Source organism: Rhamphochromis sp. 'chilingali', assembly GCF_963969265.1.
Source record: "Rhamphochromis sp. 'chilingali' genome assembly, chromosome: 2".
NCBI lineage: Eukaryota > Metazoa > Chordata > Actinopteri > Cichliformes > Cichlidae > Rhamphochromis > Rhamphochromis sp. 'chilingali'.
In genome coordinates, this window is record NC_137930.1 from 12,713,228 (window position 1) to 12,734,365 (window position 21,138).

Below are 21,138 nucleotides of genomic sequence, written 5' to 3' on the forward strand. Positions count from 1 at the left end.
GTGCTGTTCACACTGTCTTACCATAATCGAATATGGGTTGCATAGGATCAAAAAAGGCGGATTTGATGCGCTTTCGCGTGCAGTGTGAACGTAGCCTAACAGCTGACTGTCTGGCCTTTATTCCCACAGGGAGTTCTCTAGTCTTTATAGCTGGATCAACCACCTCGAGATCAGGGCTAACACTCTCTCCAGAAGAACTGCCGCTCCCTGTGATCTCTGAGCCAAAAACAAATTTGGTGAGGCATCGAATCCCTTGCCAGTTCACACTACCCACTCAGTAGATTGAGGTTTTAAAATATCAGCAGCTGCCTTATCTTAAACATTTTTTTCCATAGGGGTTGCTTATTTTATCCAAAAACTAATAATTAAAGGTAGCACTTAAATATTCTGAGGATTTCCATAATCTGGTAGCTCTGTTTTACTACAATCCACAAGAAAAAACTTGGTGCACTGTTTTGCTGATATTAAAATGAGCAACCTAAATAATGTTCATTTTAAAATAATTTGCCACACTTAATATGCATTTCAAGTAGAAAAGCCAATGATGATACTAGTTATGCACACCAGTAGATGAGCAGGCAACCACATGCTGAATGGCCAGAGATCAGGAGCCCAGATTTGAGTCCTACCTGTGGTCCTTTGTGGCGTGTCTTCCCCTCTCTCTTTCTCCCTGTCTGACTTCACTGACAATCCAATAAAGGCAAAAAGTATTATGCCACTAAAACGAGTTTGCTTTTATAGTGTAGAAATTAGAAGACCATTAAAGTTATTAGACCTCATCTTCTTAAACATGAATATGCCAAATACAGTGCCAATACATTCCATAGTTGTTGGAACAAATATAAAATAAATATAAAACAACCAAAGATGTATAAAAATCACCCTCTGGCGAGCCTACTGTAAGTAAGTTGGGTGATTGCCATAGTGATTAGGTTTCATCCTGCACGCTCAAAAACAGAGAAGGTAAATGCCAGTACCCTTGATGTACCGTGCAGAACTAATGGGCTGATCTCCAGGTGACAATGTTTAATGTTTTAAAGGTAAAAGGTCACATATTCTCATAAATTTCATTCTGTATTTGCCTTGTATACTGGCAGCAGTGATGTGCTGATGGTAGCACTAATGTTAGTGCCATCACCTCAGAGCACTGGTTAAATGTTCCTTGGACTTTCCTTCTTCTCATGCTTGGTATATTTAAGGGACATGGGTAACAGAGGCCATGGTTAGTTACGTGGTGACTGTAAGATGTCCGTCAATGTGAATTCAAGACAGAAAAAGCTGTAAGTGGTCAGCAAGATTAGAAAAGTGCCATATAAATGCCACAAAAGTATAAATATATATCCCCTTTCAAGGACACAAGAGTAGTACCTTAGAAGGTATGTTTTGAATGACAATTGCTTTGTATAAAACAATTAAGATAATTATTGCAACATAACTGTTCTTCCATAGAGATGTGGTGTGTAAGATGTGGTCAATATATATTTGACAGAATTTCATATATGGAATAACATGAATAATAAGAAAGGTTAATAACAATGACACCAATCATTTGGCTGGAATAGAGTTAGAGGCAACAAGCAAGAGGTGTTTGTTTGTTTTTACGTCAGTCATACATAGTAGTTTTCTCAAGCAGAGGATGAATGCAAAGTGCAAGACAAAATGCATGGATATTTACTTGTGCATGATGTCTACGCTGACTTAATGGTATTTTTTTCTATTTAAGTAAAAGTAAGAAATATATATGCCTCGTGTACTTCTGCAGCTGTCCACTATGAGCCCGTTTTGTATGGTTTTACTAAAGAGAATCGTAGTGTTTCTGGTAGTGGATGGTAAGCTTACTGGGACTTCATTCAGCTTTCTGGAATTTTTTCATCTTGTGCATAATCCTCCAATAATCCTACACAGACACATTGCTGCAGCGCCTCTCTGAAATGCGGGCTATTAATGGATTATCCTTAATAAAGTGTCCGTGCCTGCGTTTTCTTTCTCGGTGTTTAAATAGTCCCGTTGATCCCAAAGTCAGTGCCAGTCAGTCATCCGCCACATTCCGCTACAACTTTTGGAGTAGAGTCAACTTACAAGCCACAGTTTACTCACCTTCTTCCTGGGCTGCCATTTCATCATATTTGTAAGACAGATACGCGCAGCAAGTGTCACAGCAGCCGATGTGGCATCTCAAAAACGCGCGTTAAAAGACTGACTCCGCCGGCTCGCACCGGACCCGCCGGATGGAGAAGCGCAGACGCGACGGATGCAGAAGTGAGGTACTTATAATCCCTTTTATAATGTTACTGGAAACCACGGGGTAACACCTGGTGCAGTGTGTCCTGTCATCGTACACAGCATCATCTGTGCGCTCTAGCAGCTCCAGCTTCGAGAACGCAACTGAGCCAAGAACCGAAAGAGCCGAGAGGGTAATCCAATCCCGCCTCTCTCTCTCTCTCTCTCTCTCTCACACACACACACACACACACACACACACACACGGTAACCACTGTATTACGTACGATTTCATTTAAAAGAAACTGATGCGTTTTCACTTAACAAGCATATGATTACAAAAGCCTACATTCAGAATTGCACAGTGAAGCATTCATTCAGTAAATATAGGAAGGTTCGAATTGACGGATCTTTTATTTGTGTCTCAAGCAGCCACTTTGCATTTAGGGGAAAAACACATACTGAACTAAACATCTGTTAATATATTGTGAAAATAATGGTAACTATAAGTTAAAATAAATTCCTTGTTACATATTAAACTTTGCAATGTCTGTTAGTTCACAGAAACAAATCGTTTTTTTTTTGCTTGTTTTTTAAGGCAAGTGTGCTGCCTGTTTAGTGGTTATATTTTCTTCTCAACTTATAAGCTGAAAGAGTTTTGTTCTCTCGCTTCCATATGAGTAACACCAAACCTTCAGTAGGTCAAAATACCCAGCAGAATGAATAACATACCTGTGCCAAGGGGGTTTTTGGAATATCATCTGAATGGAAAGTACAAAAAGGCTAGCAAAGAAAAAAAATGGGATATGTATATATAGATGGAGTAAAGAAGAAGAAAAGTACTTGTATTGAGGGGCTAGTCAGAGAGATATGAAGCTGGAAAGGACGTCAGCAAGTTAGGGTGATTAAGGAGAGAAATGGAAATGTGCTAACCAGTGAACAGAGGAGATGAGAAGCTGAAATGTGGTTTGCTCTAGCTGTAACTCAGGAGGGAGAGCAGCTCATTAACTAATTGGAAGGTTGGTGGTTCGATCCCTGACTGGATACCCAGTATCCTTGAGCAAGATACCTAGCCTTAAGTTGCTTTGTTATGCATTCATAGGTGTACAAATGTGTGTGAATGTTAAATAGAAAGCAGGTAAGTATAAAAACGAGTGTGTCCATTGGAGAGTGAGTTGTACTTCGAATGCTCTGTTAGAGTAGAAAAGTCCATTTACCATGAAAGGAGTATTTTCAGGAGGTGATGAATACAGAAAATGAGAGAGTAGGATAAACAGAGGGAAGTAAGTGAATCAGGAAAAGTAGAGGATTACTAAGGAGGAAGTGAGGGAAGCTATGAAAAGGATAAAGAGTGAAAATGCAGTTTTTCCAGATAAACACATACATATGGAGGTATGGAGATGTGTCGGAGAGAGGGGAGAGGACTTTTGAAACAGACTGTTTAACACTACCCCAGAGAGTGATAGGATTCTTCTGGTACCATGGTGTACTGGTACCATTTTTAAAGAACAAGGATGACGTGTAGCACTGTAGTAACAATAATAGGTGGACATAGCTGAGAAGCCATAGCTTCTATGGATGTAGCTAGCTATGAATGTAGTGAGGACATGGTTGGTGCAAAAGAAGAGGATGATAGAGATAGGGTGGTAACCTGTAAAGGGAGCAGCTTAAAGAAGAATGATCTGAATTTTGAACATGTGCAAATTAAAAGGCATACTAACTTCCACAGTCACTTTACTTTACAGACACAAAAGCTACATCTATCTTTTATACTGTCTAAGGTCAAATATTAAAAGTCAAGCTGTGGCTCCAAGCACCATTGCTTTTTCTTTGAGGTGGTTTGGAGCCATTTTTGTGGTAATGTCTGCCTATTTGAGGTAATTTAGAGTCACCTTTGAAATGGTTTTTTGCATCTCTTTGTGGCTTTGCAACATCACTTTGGTGTGCTTTTGAGCAATATTTCATTTTGAAACCTCTACAGGGGGGGTTTGCATCTTCTTGTGGCTTGTGATTTTTTTGGTCAATTCCAGTTAGAGCTTGTAGAGTTTTTGTATATTTGAGGTGGTTATGAGTCACCTTTCTGATAGTATTAAGTCAGCAGTGACGGTCACTTTGAGTCAATTTGGTCATAATTTGCTCTCATTAACAGCAGTAGTTTTGAGTCATTTTTCTAATGTTTTGAATTTTTTTGTCTGTTTTGCATCTGTGAAGCTTTTTGAGTCACTCTTGTGTATTCATCTCTTTGAGCTCATTTTGACTGAATCTTTTAAAAATTGTTCCACTTTTTAAAAGTGTTTTCAACTAACTTTGGTTAAAAAAATCAACTGGCTCTGGCCCTCTCCTTAAAAGTCTTAACCACCATCTGATATTTGACATTCATACCTAAGGGCTAGGTTGGAGAAAATATTACATTACTTTATATTCTAATTCAAGGACTTGAAAATGAGACTGGTGACTGATATAAGCTCTGACAAGTTTGTGTGTGTGTCTGTGTGTGCATGTGTATTTTATTAAAGACACTGAAGATTGAACGAGGCAAGAGGCTGGAAACAATACTTTATTTCATTATACGCCTTCATCCCCTTTCCTTGTCAAACAACATGACTGTCATCTGCATTCTGCTCACAGAAAAAGGACTTATAGAGGCAAACACATGGTCTTCCAGAAGACATATTGGCATAACCACATTAGCAATGCACATGTCCATGCAACACCGAGCTCTAACTCACACACAAAAGAGAAGTCAGAACCTCATCAAAGTAGGTAAGTTATGCAAATATGTATTAAAAAATAGTTACAGTTTGTTTGTTACAGTATAAAACAAAAACAACAGTCAATATGAAAAAGGCAATAACTATGTCAGTGACATGTCCTGGTATGAATTTGCTCTTTGGTGCCCTGTTTGAGGTAAAACCCTTGAGGGGGAAGAAGGACTCCTGCTGTGATGATGTGAACATCAAAGACAAACTGACTCTTATATAATACTGAAAACCTTCTTATCTATTAAAGAAACCAAGCTTTAAACTATACAAGTGCTCCTGACATACCAGCTTTTCTGTTGCTATTTAATAGAGCTACTACTACTAGTGCTTTTATGGCCTCTTCGAATGTCTGTCATACTGTTTAGGTAGCTCACACATTAAAGGAAAGCTTTATTTTTAGCATTTCTGGTAATATAGCATACATATATATTTTCTTCCTGAGAGTTAGGCAAGAAATGTCTGATCTTTGCATGATTAATGCAGTGATGTGTCTTTTTATTTTGTGAGGAAAATGAAAATGGGTGCAGTAATTGATTGAAATGTGTACACATACATAGAAATACAGTATACGAAGCAAAAACAGAGTTTGTGCATCCTAATGAGGTTGAAAGTCATTATTTGGTATGGCCAGCTTTATCCTTCAGCACGGTCTGCACTCTCTTTTAATTTTTTTAAGTAGTCTGCAGGAATAGTTCTCCAGGCCTCTTGAAGGACATTCCAAAACTCTTTTTGGATGCTGGTTGCCTTTGGTTCTGTTCTCTCTCAAGATGATCATTGGTTTAATAATATTCAACAATGATCCTGTTGCTGGGGAGGCCAGTCCATGACTGATAGTTTTCTACTGTGTTTGTTTTTTCTATCTAGGTTTGTTTTACTGCATTGTACTATGCGAGTGATCTTGAGCTATTTTTGAAGACCACTTTAAAAATGACAAGAATTTCTGGGTCTTTGGAAAAGAAGAAATGAGGGGTGGCTTGACACTTTTGCGCAGTACTATATACAGCTGCAATCAAGTGATAGTTAGTTTAGCTTAGAATAAATTGACCAAAGACAAAAATGTGCTGTGCTTTACCTGTTCCTGAGGTGCCAGAAATACTACTTAGTTGGCAAACTTCCATTATAAAATCAATTTAGATGTTTTTAAAAGTTAATGCGGCATTCAAAATACTACAGACTGTATGTAATACAGTAATACTACCAATGTTATGTCACATATGTCACGTTCTTTTAAGGTTCCATTTGTGAAGCCTGGAGGTGGATATTTTCGAAGTTACCATCTTACGTTTTTTTTTTTACTAAACATGATGAGGACTACAAACACTCACAGTAGCGACTATTACCAGTTGTTAGACCTATCCAAAATCATGCCCTGCTTTGTTGTGCTTCTGTACACCAATGGAGAACATAACAAAACATTATTCTATACTGAATTAGACTTGAGTGATCAAGAAGATAACCTCATAAGTAATTTTTTTAGTGAGGTCAAGGGAGCCAAGTGCGATTTTTACATAAACATATTCCTTTTAATAACAGGAACCCTTTGTGGGCCATTAGGAAGGATGCAGGTTTACATAAATAGACATCTTTTATTTAAAGTTATACAGTTACCGTGTCCATGCCATTAGTGTTGTACAAAAATATGTTTATAGAGAAAGCGGTGGCTTGGAGATCCATTTTTAGGTGTCAAATGAGGATTAAGTACAGTTAATATAAAGCCTGACAATATGTGCCTTATGCTTGCACCCAAAATGTTGTTGCATGGATGCAACAATCCATCTTTCTTAAAGCAGCAATGCTTTACATGGAATGAATGTGCCAAGCTGCGGGAAAGGGACTGTCCACTCTGAGGATATCTGTGTGACTGCTGTGCTGTATGCTGGTTTAGTGATCACACCAGGATCTGTAACAACTGGCAGTGGTTTAACTGAAAGAAGATTTTGTCATGTTGCTATAGTTTCATCATCACCAAAAAGAAGAACAAGGAAGAGAAGTAGGAGAAATACTATCTCCCTTTTTTTCAACCAATCCAGTGTTGAACAGTAGTATATTTGGTTTCTTAAAAAAATATTTCAATTCACTACATTTCAAAAAGAGAGATTAGTTCTTTTATTTTTCAGGTCCACTTTATTTTTAGGATTAGGCAGTGTCTTTCTCTGCACACTGTGTGCTGTTTAGTGTCATCCTTTTTCATATGTTTTTTCTGTTTGCATGGACATGGACTGTCCTTTGAATATACAGCTGATTTCAGGTTTACTTTAAAAAAATTTTACCTGTTATTGCAAATACTTCTGAAAACAAAAGCCAAAATTCTCAATTACTGATAGTTTAGGTTTAGGAGTTAGGGTTGATTAGACAATTTCTTTAAACTCAGGTTGGAATAGTTTGATCTGGAATGTGTTGCATGTACATATGTAGACACATGTATGTTCTGCTTGTACATGACGCCTTTCCATTGAATTAGGCAATCACGATTCTCTTGAATCACACCACGCCTCAGATGCTATCAATAATTTAGTAGCTATTTTTCAGTGTGTGTGTGTGTGTGTGTGTGTGTGTGTGCGTGCGTGCGTGCGTGTCTGGAGGTGGGGTTGTTTATGCTCATGGCTGGTGCCAACCTCATTGTTTTTTTATGAAAACTGTAAACCGTATATCTGTATATTTACAACCGGTTACAAGCAGCAAACAAAGGAGACAAAAGGGCACATACAAGAAACCAAACGTATGCAAATAGCATTGCATTTGAAGGATGAATTCATTAACATAAACTGCAGGTCCACATTGTTGTTGTTACAAAAATGTAATGAAATGATATGTAAGTCATGTATTTCATTTACTGTTTCACTACAATGTAACCTACAGCAAACTCCCCCAAACTGACTCCTTGGCTTCCCTGGCAGTATTTCAGTCATGAGATAATAGTGTGACCTCTGACATTTGAACCTTGACCTTTTCTTCAGATACAGAAAGAAATGTTTGTCAGAGGAGCTGAGAGATGAGGAAAACTGCATATCTTTATCAAATCTCCATCTTATTAATCTCTCTCAGAGGCATTATCACTTTGCCATTACACACTCACACACCTATCACCTCGCTAATAGATACATGGAATATGAACACACACCTACACACTCCATATGTCAGGAAAGTCATTTTGATGAAGCACTTTCTACAGTCAACATGGCTACTAGACTCACACCTTGACAGTGATGAATGTAGTGGTTTGGTGTGTGTGTGTGCTGGTGTGTACTGGACTAGCAGACACAGATTTAGGATGTGTCTCTTGATCATCTCTGTTCTGCTTGTACTGACCCTTAATCACAAAGACCTGTAGAGCCACAGAGGGGAACGGAGGCTGGAAGCAACTACATGTTAGAAATTAAGATGAGAATCTTCACAGATCAAACACTGGGATTTAATCTGTTGTCTTTCAACGTAAACTCATCTATGCGGGAGCAGAACTGAGTTGTTTTTAATCCATTGTGAAATTAGTTGAGCACTCAGTTACAGATGTTTTAAGGTAATTCTCTTCGAAGTAGTCAGTGCAAATTATAACTTCAATTATATAATCTATAGTAAAAATATGTTTAAAATGAAAATGATCAATATCAATAAAAATTGATATTCTGTTGTGAGAAGACCAGCACTTCTTTGTTTAGTTTAATATAAACTATTGTGATGGACCGAGCAGCGAAGGAAACATAGGCACAGGTTAAAGTCCAAAAAAAAGGGATTATTTTTATTTAACACAAAAAAATATTTGGTTAACTCATGCAAAAAGAATTAAAATCTTGGGCCCATAAAAGAGGTCAAAATAACAGAACTCTACTCAAAATTGACAACAATACTGATAACTCAAACGAACTGACTTCCTTAACGAGACAAAGGGGAAACTTAAATAGTGGCTGATCAGTCCACAAAAAGGGGGGAAACACATAGAACCTAACTAAACCTAACATAATGATCTCCAAATCCCCCCCATGGTCCCGAGTTATGGAATGAACCAATTCGCAGTCTTCCTTTAAAGCTTGCTCCACCCCTTTTCCACCTCTTGGCATCTCAATCAAGGGACTGGAGTAGCTGCAACAAAGGTAACTCAGAAAACAAAGATTAAATCATACATAAGTGTGTGATATGATATGACTGCATTTTAGAATGCAGTGTTATGTGAGTATGTGAATTAATTCTAAACCAAAACCAGTTATTTATTGTCCTGCAAATTAATTCCTATATTTAAAGAAAGACGAATGTGAATGCAATGTTATGTATAAGCCTCTACACTAACATGGTGGATATTACCACTGTGTGGCTGTAAGTGCAGCCATCACACAATCCACAACTCAAATGAAAGAGAGAGAACTCATCACTGCTACAGTCTTCCTGCCTGTCCTGAATCAAGGAACTATGAATTATCGAACAAAAAATTATAATTACGTGACTACTGTGGTAAGACTAGACTGAATGTATTCCACAGTTACAGTATATATCTAAATCCTAACCTTTCCTGAATAACCTTAGCATAACAATAGTTGCACAATAGTCTTTGTGTAACTATTGCCTACCGAGGGCTGCCGTCCTAGCTCGCTCTCAAGCTTTAACGAATGATTCAGTAACTTAGCAAACTAGCCAAAATATTCAAAACTTGAAATAAACTCAATATCACCACAACTGGGTGCTCGAAAATGCTTCACACATATAAGAATCTCAGCTTCCTGGAGACTCAGAGCCTGCTCAGCTCCATTTTGTGCATAGCTTGGGTTGGTCTTCTAGTTCAGCCTGTTGTTGATGTAGATGCCCTGGTACTTGTACTCCTCTACCTCATCAACATCCGATCCTGGAAAGGCACAAGTTGTGTAGTGATCTTCCTTCTGAAGTTTGAAAAATATGATTCCTCCCAGAGTGGGCCATAAAATCATCCACTAATGCTCTGTACACCTCCTACCTATCACTAATAGGTAGGACATCCAATCAGTGCAATAACCATCAGAGTAGCTGATATGGCAGAAAGTTTGAATGAAATTCTGAGGAATAAGAGGTGAACAGATGTCCTAATATTGGATAAGGCTGTAACAATTCTAAAACTGAGACTGTGAAATACAAACAGCCACTGTGTCATAATACTGCCCTACCCCCAACTCAACTATGCTAATTAGGAAAAAAGTCACAAAGCTGTTAGTGCATCTTACAAATTTGCACTTGCTATGTTGAGTTTATACTTTCAAGCACCACTCCATGAGGAGCCACAATGGGGTGACAGTAGAGCATAGTGAGAAGTAGAGCAGATCATCTGCTAATCTCTGACCACTCCAGTCTGCAAGCCAAAGTATCCTTTAGCATGATGCTGAACCCCAAGAGGGACCAGCAATAATATTAATTCCAACAGTAGCTAGATGGTAGAGACTTTTTTTTGACTGCATTGCAGGTGAAACCACACTAGTTGTAGCAGTCGTTAGTGTTTGTGTGTTGATGTCTACCCAACTGATGTCTCAGGGTCAGGTATAATTATGTTTGCTGCAAAAGAATCATTGTTTATTTGGGTTCATTCATTCATATTATGTATTTGTATTTGATTTCAAAATAAAAGTCTTGTGCTTCTTTTATGCATTATTGAAATCTAATTTTTGGTTCTAAATATTTAGTAACATACTTCACCTGCACCCTGAGAAATCAACTTCTGTGTTGGCAGGTTTCATAACAAAGTTTGTCATTTTTCAAAATAAACAGCTGCACTGAAAATATCATCAAGAGACACAACGTCTAGATCTTTTTTGCACACATCCAAGGGGAATGGTAAGGTTGATAAATGTGAGGAAATCTTAGACAGTGTCTGTGTGCATGACTGAAGGCGAAGGTATGATCTCAGCGACTCTATACTCCACCTCTACAGGTTTTGCAGGAGGAAAAGAAAAAGACCTCAGAGGAGGTTCATGGATGTGATATGCAGGCATTTGGTGCAACAGAGGAGGTAGACGAGCCACTGTGGTGACCACTAAAGGCAGAAGAAGAAGTGGGGGGGGGGGCAACTGATGTACAGCTAAGCCTAGGCCAAAGGGAACAAAAGGCTCGCTGTCAGACTATTGAGGAATATATTAAGCTCTAGAGTAAAAAACTAGCCTTAACAATCGCCTCTAACTGACAACTGTCCTTTTATTAATGTTATTATTATTTACCTCCACTTGTGTTTCTTTCACATGTCATGTTTAACGTATATCACCCATATATAACTTAATGGTTGTTTCGGCTGACACTAAATCTGGAATGAACCACTTGAAGACAAAATGGGCCAGTAGGATGGGCTATTGCTAGTATAATAACTTAAGTTTGTTTTATTCATAATTTTGACACTGACGTTTTTATCTTTTACTGCAAATGTATACCAGTGTCAGAGTAAATCTGTAATTTTAACATGTAGGACATATAACAAAAACACAACAAAACTGATGAACGAGAGAAAGAATGCTGCTTTTTATGGTTCTGAGATTTTACAGCAAATTCTGAAAACACTCTTGTGGACAGAGCCCTGTTTGACACACAAAGGTGTTTACATTTGTCAGCATTTAGTGTGGACATAGTCTGAGTGTGAGATAAAGTCTGCCGCAGAGTGGCTACATCAGTCTGTGTGGCCTCCAGGCACCCACCACAAATGAGACAATTCATCTTTGCTCCCATACATGGCCACAAACACTGCCTTTCTTTGTGCACGCACGCACACACACACGCACACACACACGCACACATAGCTGTCTAATCTGCTTCTTCTCTGCAACCACAGCAGGTATTTCACCTGCTGTTGTTTCTCTTTTATCCACCTCCACTGCACAGACAGCGTCCACTCTCGCATCTTAGAGCTGCCTCTTGTTATCGGTGCTGCCCTGGTTTAGAAAATTCAAGATGATGTTGTTTTTGAGGCAAGTCTTTGTCCTCAAAATTATGTTTATATAAAACACAACTGTTTGCCTAATAGCCTATGCTGGGAAAACAACAAATGATCAAAATTAAGTCTTGAAAGCATTGGTCATATGTTTGTCACTACTACATAATACCAGTAAGATTAAATGTCCTGTAGATATAAAAAAGAATATTATTAGCGATAACACAAAAATCTAGACACCTTAATTTATGTTGTTGTACAATTATTGTTGTTTTGTTTTTTTTTTTCATTTCAGTTTCTCTGTACAGACTGGTAGATTTAATGTTTATTTTGACCACTGCTAGTCAGAGAGTACACAGTCATGCTCAGACTCTGTGTTTTTCACAGATATATACATATAGATGTAGCATCCAGGCTTATGAGATGCGTGTCTAGTAAAAAATGTTTGCTCAGGGGTTAAAGGTACACACAATATCCAATGAAAAAAATTCCAAGACAAAAAAACAAGGAAATGACACTTTAGGTGACACGAAGCTGTACACTATTTTACTGTTGCAAATATGTTTATTTTACATATATCTCATTTAGTAATCCTTTTGTAAATTTGATTTAACACTGAGTGGACTGACACTGGCTTAAGTTACGCACACCAGAGTCCCCATCTCAGCATTGTGACGTCAAGTACCAACCAATTTACTGACCAGTTGATTAAAAAGAAATCAAACTGACACTGACTTAAGCTAAAGTTGGCTTATGTCAATTATGTTATTTAAATGGTTATTTAAATGATCTGAGTGTTATATCAGTTGAATGGCACTGACAAAGGAACAATTAAATTACATTGGTAGAGTACCAGAACTGTCGCTACATCAGCATAAAAGACAGTCCTAAAAGATAAAGTTTATAGAAATCCATGCACTGCTGCACCAAGGAAAATCGATTAAATCCCTCATCTGCAGCTCTCAGGACAGTAAACTAGTTTAAATGGTAGAGTAATTCTGCCAGTCTCTTAGATTTTACAGCAGAACATCACAAAAACAACTGCACAATTTAACATTATATTATATAAACAGCACAGTTAACATAGGAAGAATATTTTTGCACAAGAAACCCCAATTTTTATCCTAACAATGTGTCCCATGTCAAAAGTGTCAATATTAAGCAAGTTATGATGTTTTTGTTACTTGAGTAACAAATACAGAAAAACAAAAAAAACACTGTTTGTCCTGGCCTTTTTCAGCTGAGGTGATGGTGCATAATATCTAAAAGGCCCTTAAAATGTTAAAAGATTTATGACTGTTGAAGAATAAAAATTTTTACCTACGTCACTAGGGCTGGGCCATATCATATCACTCACGGTAATACCGGTATAATGTTGGGCAACGATAAGAAAATGAAATATCGCGATAGAATATGGGTAAAACGTGCATGCGCAGTGCCTTTGTTTTCATACGCACATGGCGGAAAAAGTATGGTGGCGATGGAGAATGAGAAGGGGGAAAGCGGATCGTTAAATGAAACGGATGAACCAGAACTGGTTTGTAAAAATGCTGCAACTTCAGTGGTGTGGAACTGGTCTAGCTTTCGTCTGTCAGATACACAACAAAACACTATTTTTGGTAGAGCATGCTAGCGGCCCATCGTTATTACTGTATTTTTTGGAAAATACGGCACACTTAAAAATCAATCCTTTGATTTTTCTGAAAATCGACAGTGCCCCTTATAATCCCGTGTGCCTTATGTATGAATTCTGGTTGTGTTTACTGACCTCGAAACGATGTTATGTGGTACACGGCGCTCGAAAATCTGTCAAATGTTTTAGTACGACTTTGCTAAGCTACGAAGCCGCACAGCTTGATGGATTGTCGGAGCATTACGGCTATTGTATGCAGGCGCCTCGCGGAGTGATACGTACTGTGCTTCAACATAATATTACCTTATTGTGTGTATAACCGCTTTTTACGTTTTGTGGATATTATACATGGTTATGCTGAGGATATGTTGACCAATTTCCACTGGAAATGCCTTTTGGTTAAACTGTCAGCAAGGAATTTGCAATTTTTATATAACTTTAATACACATAAAAACACCTGCTTGTTTAAGTGAAAATGCATTGATGGGTTTTTTTGCACTAATAAAGTTGTGAAGTTGTAAAGTATTTTGTCTAGTGTCATTTATATCGTCATTTATATCGTTATTGCAAATTGTCAGATGTGATTAATATTTTTGGTCATATCGCCCTGCTCTATACGTCACATTAGAGCCCCGTCTCACTTCCAACTTGTCACTTAGCGACGTTATGTCACATTTTAATCCATTGGGTATCTTGCAGTGTTATTTTCAAGCAAGAAAGCTTTACCTTACTAGCAGGTGTTTGAACCATGACAATGATCTTTTTACTAAACTTAGCAGTTTTGGAATCTAAGTCTAACCAAACAGCAAAAACAAGCAGGCGAAAAATGTGAAGGAAACTAAACAGAATGAAAACAAAGTCAAAGTCAGCACAAAAACAGAGCTCCTACACAAGAGACAAACTGTGGTCTCGTAGCTGACAGTTTTGTGAACGCCACCACTACCTCTCCTGCTCTCTTGATACAGAATTTGTCACTCTCGTTCATACAGGAGCACTAGCTCTTGGCGACATATGGCAGCTGGTATACCACAGTACTAACAACTCTGGACACCTTGAGAGCTGCCAGCAGCTTCAACAATATGACCCTGAAAATGTAATGGGTTGGAAAACAATAGGATTAAGCCATGGTTAGGTTTAGATACAAAAAGAACTTTTCATTTACAGATTTTGTTTCCTTCCATTTCCCAGCTTTCCCAGCTTGGCACTCTTAGGCTACAAATCTCTTCTTATGGAATAATGGGTTGTTTTTTTCTGAAGATGGTGGTAAAGTTACTGACCAGAAATATTTCTTCCTTCTGCACTGTCAAGTGAAGGTGGAGCAAAAACCAAAAACATCACAGCAAATGCACCAGTGCTTCGCACCCACTTCCAGCACATGCTGAGGAAGCTATAGTTAAAATCTTTGATGAATTATATATCTCCTGCTAACAGTGAAAGCTGCAAAAAGAACCTTGATTAAGACCTTTCCTTAATCAGAAATGATCTCAATCAGCTGGATGGGGAAAGCGCTGCATTTATACCAAGACTCATCATTGTGTGGCTGTGCAAAAAAAATCCTTTAATCCTGTTACTTCTTATTGACACTTTTTCTTCTAATGTTTTTCCTCACTCTGTTGCTGCATGTTGATTCAATTTGTTTTATATGTTTGTTTGTTAGTGTTTTTAAAGACATGATTACACATTGGGTTTGGGTAGTTTCTGCACAGATCATTTTAAGATGCAGCGCACACCGCTGCTCTGTGGGGCTACAAATTGAACCTCAATACCAGACAACTAACCTAAATGTGTCAGACATTACTAACAAATCATACTTTAAGTAAGGTAAGTGAAAAAGTACTGGCTCTGAAATATATAAGAGTACAAAGGCAAAAAGTAACTCTTTTATCTACCAGCTACTGTACAAAGTAAACTGTATTTCAGCCCATATTAATATAATAATAACATAACATTAATACGCAGGCATCCAAGTTGTTGGACGTTAAGAGTTTAAAGGCCAAAGCAATCAAGATTTTCTGTAAATATTTTCTATTGTTTACAACAGACTACACGTATACACATGGGGACAGAAGATACCACCACCAAATCAGCCATCTTTAGCAGAAAACCTGACTCACTGACTGAGCTACAGGAATCCATTATGAGCCACTTGAACTAGTTCACTAAATATAAAATAGGTCAAACTTCAACAGGTCGACCTCAAGCAGCTTAAATATATGTACAATACATGCATCAATATTAATAATCTTTAAAAATCATGCATATTATAATAGATATTATAATAGACAGAAGTGATATTTTATTGCAGAGTATTTATTTTAAAGACACCATTCCTTGAGCCAGTGTCCTAAAACCACAAATTTCAAAAGCATGTTGGTTTGTGATTCTTTGCGAGAGTAGAAAAAAACCTATTAGAGCATGTTTAGACTCACAAGGATTTTATTCGCTAAAATCATTATATGAACCTTTGGCCATATTTAATACGGCCATCCATTACTGTATCAGAATATGTATGACAGAAAAAAAAACATGAGATACTGCATTTTAGATCCCATTAACAATTATGCTGTTTAAACTTTTGAGTGCAGACCTTCACAGGGTACTGTGAAAAAATGATATTTAGTTTAGTAAAGGATCTGACCACTTCTACTGCTGACTATTTGTGATCACGGTCATCTGACCATAAAACAGCTGTTATATCCCCTCTCTAACCTTCAGCACCTCTGTCTCTGTCTTTCAAACACAAAATAAATCAATGTGACCACAACACAAACCCATCCTCGGCTGTGAAGGAAAGGGCTGGTCAGAGGTCAGATGCTGGGGTGTTGCTTTTGGAGAACATGATCACATGGGGGTGAGCAAGGGTCAAAGTCTAGGTGCAGCAAATGAAACCAAATAACGCGGAGAGGGACGTTGTTTGCTTATCAGATCTGTCCAGTTGTGCATGCGTCTGTGTTGCACTTATCTGTGTATACGTGTGTGCAGTTTAAGGAAAAAGGTATTGATTTAGTAACAGAGCTGAAAGCTTTCGACACTGATTTCTTCCTCTGGATGAGAGCAGGAAGGATCTGGAGGAGTGAGGGGTCAACACCTCTGCCCTGCTGGCAGTACTGAACAGTAATAGGCTAATAAAACCATACTCTCCACCCCCCAAGCCATAAGTTCAAGGTTTAATGTGTTCAGCAACACACCAGTTCTTACTGCAATGACTAAAGAAACAAAGTCATAGGATATTCGCATATTATAATGATAATATTTTAAACAATTTTCAGGCATTTGCAAATCACATTCAAAGTCAATTAATGCACTTGTAAATATTTTTACAAAAGAGATCATTAAATGATAATATTCAAATGATTGCTTTCCCCAAAAATATTTAGCAATTTACACCATACATTAACATGAATTTAAGTTAATTATTCTAAATTAATAATGCATAAATGAATTGATTAGCATTATTATTTGAATTCTAAATTGTATGTATGTTTTTTGTCATCAAAAGAGGTGTAAAACCTCTTCAAACAGTTTTTACAGGGATAAACTAATGGATAATCACAGGGTAGTATAAGTTCCACTTAATCAGCTGCCTGCTGTTAATAGTGGTCATGCAAACAACAAGAAAAAAACAAATCAAAATCTGAAATCTGAGTGGGGAAAATGATGTTGATAAATTTGGATTCTTTTGTCATTAAAATAGCGATCGTTGTTGCTCCAATTTCACAAGTAGAAAATTGAGAAAAATGTTTACATAAATATATTCCTGAGTGTAGAAGATTTATACAGATTGTAGTGACTGCATGCACCACTGGGCAAGCTAACAACGCTCAGCCTTGTATGTGTCCATGAGAAAATAAATTACACTATGTAGTCAACAGAAAAGATAAGAAAGGTAGGTGTGTGTGTGTGTGTGTGTGTGTGTGTTCTATTTATGTTTCTATGTTATGTTATGTGCTAGTGCTAACTAATAGCTAATTTGATTTGTTCATGCCTTATGGCAAGGTTGTATTAAATTGTGCTATTATGCTCTTTCACACACACACACGTACACGCACACACCAACAGGTAACCTCAGCTCGTCTGATATTTGACTATATTAGCAGCTTGTGCCTGACAGGCGTGTCACTGGAGTGGTGCACACTGAGCCTGCTCTCGTCCCTCAGGACACTTGTGAAGGTCATATTTAGCCAACTGACAAAACACTCCTCAATTGCCTCTGAATATTACAGAAGCAAAAGCTTCAGAGAGGAGTAAGTACTGATAGCATTCTACAGAAATTCACACCTTTGGCTCGAACACTGTTATTCAGCAATTAATGCTGGATGATGGAGTGAACAAAGCATCCCAGCATTTTCAACACCCCGGTGCAGGAACAGTTTCATTTATTATCGGCTGGACGACTCCACATTTCAGTCAGGTAACATGTCTCCAGGCTTCCTGTGTAAAATAAAGGCACATGCAGCTTTTCAAGAGTTTCATTAATATACAATTTCATTTTTTTGAGTTGAAGATAAGCTGGAACATACAAAAGAGAATTAACCCTGTCTGGCTATGAAACTGTTGAGCTCCACATTTATTAATCCTTTGATGCCTGCACACTGTGTCATGCAAGACGTCGACATTCTCCTCCTAAGAAAGACCATACAGTCTACATGATCATGTAATAAACATGATCATGTAGACTGTATGGTCTTTCTGTTTTTATTGATACGCTACACGGGTCCCAGCTCAAACAGACAGTTGGTGGTACATATGCCCAGTGAAGCTCCCATGCTTGGCAGCCTAGCAGTGTCACTGGGGCCCTGCCAAACACATGAGCTTATAATTGTATTTGATTTAATGCGAGGAAAGTATGCATAAGGTTTTACACATTGACTGACAGATTGATCATCCATCAGCATGCATTAGTGGAATGCAGGTGTTTTGTGGCCAGAAATATGATGAAACAAAAGGACATAAATGTTGTTTTATTTCAATTCGGACAGATTTCTGGTACCCTACTTGCAAAAACTACAATAATATGAAGGGTTTTTTTGTCTAGAAAATCTGTAGGTAATTATTTTAGTGATTAGTTCCTCTAGCTCTTGCAGCTGAACTGCTGTTAACAAACACCCAAGATGCTAATTGCATCAACCTCATTAGCATTATTATTATTTATTATTATTTTTATTCACATAGTATTTTTTGTTGTAAGCATTATTTGCATTTTGATCTGCAGGATTCATCCTCATATGTCGCTTTCCCCATGGTGTCGTCCAGAGTGAGAGAACGATAACTAACATTTTCACACATGAAGAGATGAAGAGTCCGAGACTGACTAATTGAGCAGTTTTGAACTGTATTATGTGTACTATAAAAAAAAAGGAGGCTGCCTGCCAGGATACGAATGTTGCTTATATTGTACACATTCCTATCACATTTACAAGAAGTGCTCTCTTTGAAGCTCAAACCCGGTTGCCTCCAGAGACTCCCACACAGACATCACAGGAGTCCCAAAGATCTGATTGTTCATTAACCTCGGCCTCTGCCTGGAAATAGCAACATACAACCTGTCATTAGTGAGTCATTCACTCTTGCTGTTTATCTCTCTTCTCTTTTCTCTCAGGTTTTCTTTTTTTCTGCTCCATTACTCCGAGGCTGCTCAATTCCAAATGTTCAGAATGTAAGAAGAAAATCGCAACATCTGTGGCAAGGATGACAAATCCCAAAGCAAAGCCGTACTTCAGTGAAACATAGTTAAGCATTTTTTGAGAGAGAGAAAGAGAGAGAGAATGAACAACAACAAGATACACTAGGTGGACTGTCGTTAGATTTTACACACAAAAAAGTGATTTATCAGTTTATCACAGTGATTTATCCCCAGAGAATAATCACTGTGGTAATCTCGTAACTTTAGCGTCTTTACTTCAATCAGGTTGGCAAAGAGCTTTGGGTTAGGAATAAGGTTAAGTTACATTTTAGCCACATGCTAAACAAGCATAGCTTAGCATAGGCCAACACTGCAACAGGTAGAACACTGTTGTTTATTTCAAAATAGCCAAAAGCTAATAAGATTTCCATCAGTTTCTATTCAATTTTACATTGTGTATAATGCTAATTAGCAATCATCAGCATGCTAGAAAGAATTGGCTTCTCCTCATTGGCACTCTGTTAAATGCAGAATTGAATTTAAAAATACTTCTCCTCACATACCATATCTTGAATAATCAGGCCCATCTTATCTTAAAGACCTCATAACACCATACTGCCCAAATAGAAGACTTCGGTCAGACTGCTGGCTGATTTTTTTTTTTTTTTTTTTTGCTCCAAGAGTATTTAAAGTAGAATGGGAGGCAGAGCCTTCAGCTTTTTGTCCCCTCTTCTGTGGAACCAGCTCCCAGTTTGGATTTGGGTGATCTTTCCTCTTCTTTTTTTTTTTTTTCAATCATTAAATAATTGCAGTTTGTCTTTGTTTTTTTGTTTTTTTGAAGACCCAGATCTGCCTCATGGGCACATCTAATTTTTCTGCCTTTGCAAATAAAGAAAGCAAACTAGATCCATTTTTCCAGCTGTCTTAATGTCCTTCCCAAAAATTAACTCGCGCAGAATATTATCATAATCAATAGAAATGATCTACAGAAATAAGACCCCTGTTGCTTAAAAACAGCTGAGACCAAAATCGTGATCCTGAGATGTTCTTTTTTACTTGCTCACAGTCTGATAGCAGTCACACCATGCTGTGTTCAAGTCCAACTGAGTCACTCTTTCATTATCTCCCACTGCTCTTATCTTTTTCTTTCACTGAAATTCTCTTTGCACAGACAGCCGAGGCACCCAACTGTGTGCAAGGGAGATGTACGCAGAGAGAGGATAAAGGACGCGTTAACAAACTGCAGTAGCTAAGCAGGATTGCTGAGACAGCAAGCTATGGTCAAGTCTAGAGTGTATATAAACCAATGCTGCAAGTCGAGAAGTAGAAGCATATCTCCCAATTAATGCCAGGCAATTAGGCCCACTGCTCTTCTAGGCAAAATTAAAAATCATTACAGTCTGCAGGATATGTATGAGTATGGGTGTGTGTGTGGCACACCGTAAGCAGCAGGTGATATAGTACTGCTGGTGTGTGCTTTTTCTCCAAATATGTTATCACATTTGATTTTCATGAAAAGATGCAAAGTAGCTCCATCTGGCCTTTATCTGCTGATAACGATAAGGGGGGGGGGGGGGGGGGGGGGGGGGGGGAGCTAGTATGAGTATTTAAATAGAGACATAGGCAGACAGTCCTTTACTGTTGTCCAAGAGGTTGTGAGTGGGGAGTTTCCTGACATATCATTGCTGCTCTCTAGTGGTTGCTGCAAAAACTTGAAATGTAAAAATGATCTCAGTCCTTTTGCCTGTATCTTTCTTTTACTACTGAAATGTACTGTTTGTACTAAGAATTCATGTGAAATAAATCATTTTTTAAATGACGTACTGATTTATTTCTTAGCAAATGTAAAACCTTTTTAACAATGAAATTCTTAACATTTATTTTCTTAACAAAAGAAACAAATAATGAATTTAAAGCATAATGAGCTATTCTTATTTACTTAACTTGTAGTACGTATTGACATAATGAAAATTCAGTATTTAATTTAGAGACTAAAACTGCTGAAAAATTAAAGCAAAATGAATAGAAATAC

General features: G+C 37.8%; 1 protein-coding gene across 4 annotated transcripts in view; it reads right to left on the reverse strand.

Annotated features, from left to right (window-relative positions):
- Positions 1–21,138, reverse strand: part of ttc28 (tetratricopeptide repeat domain 28) — a 160,996-nt gene that overhangs the window by 124,637 nt on the left and 15,221 nt on the right. The window contains exon 1 of one of the 4 annotated variants that reach the window (XM_080876643.1): positions 2,098–2,364. The exons of the other annotated variants lie outside the window; for them this stretch is intronic. Coding sequence (XP_080732769.1) covers positions 2,098–2,124 — 27 coding nt within the window. The 5' untranslated portion in view covers positions 2,125–2,364. Of the gene's footprint in view, positions 1–2,097; positions 2,365–21,138 lie in introns of those variants that run through there. 4 annotated transcript variants of the gene reach the window in all.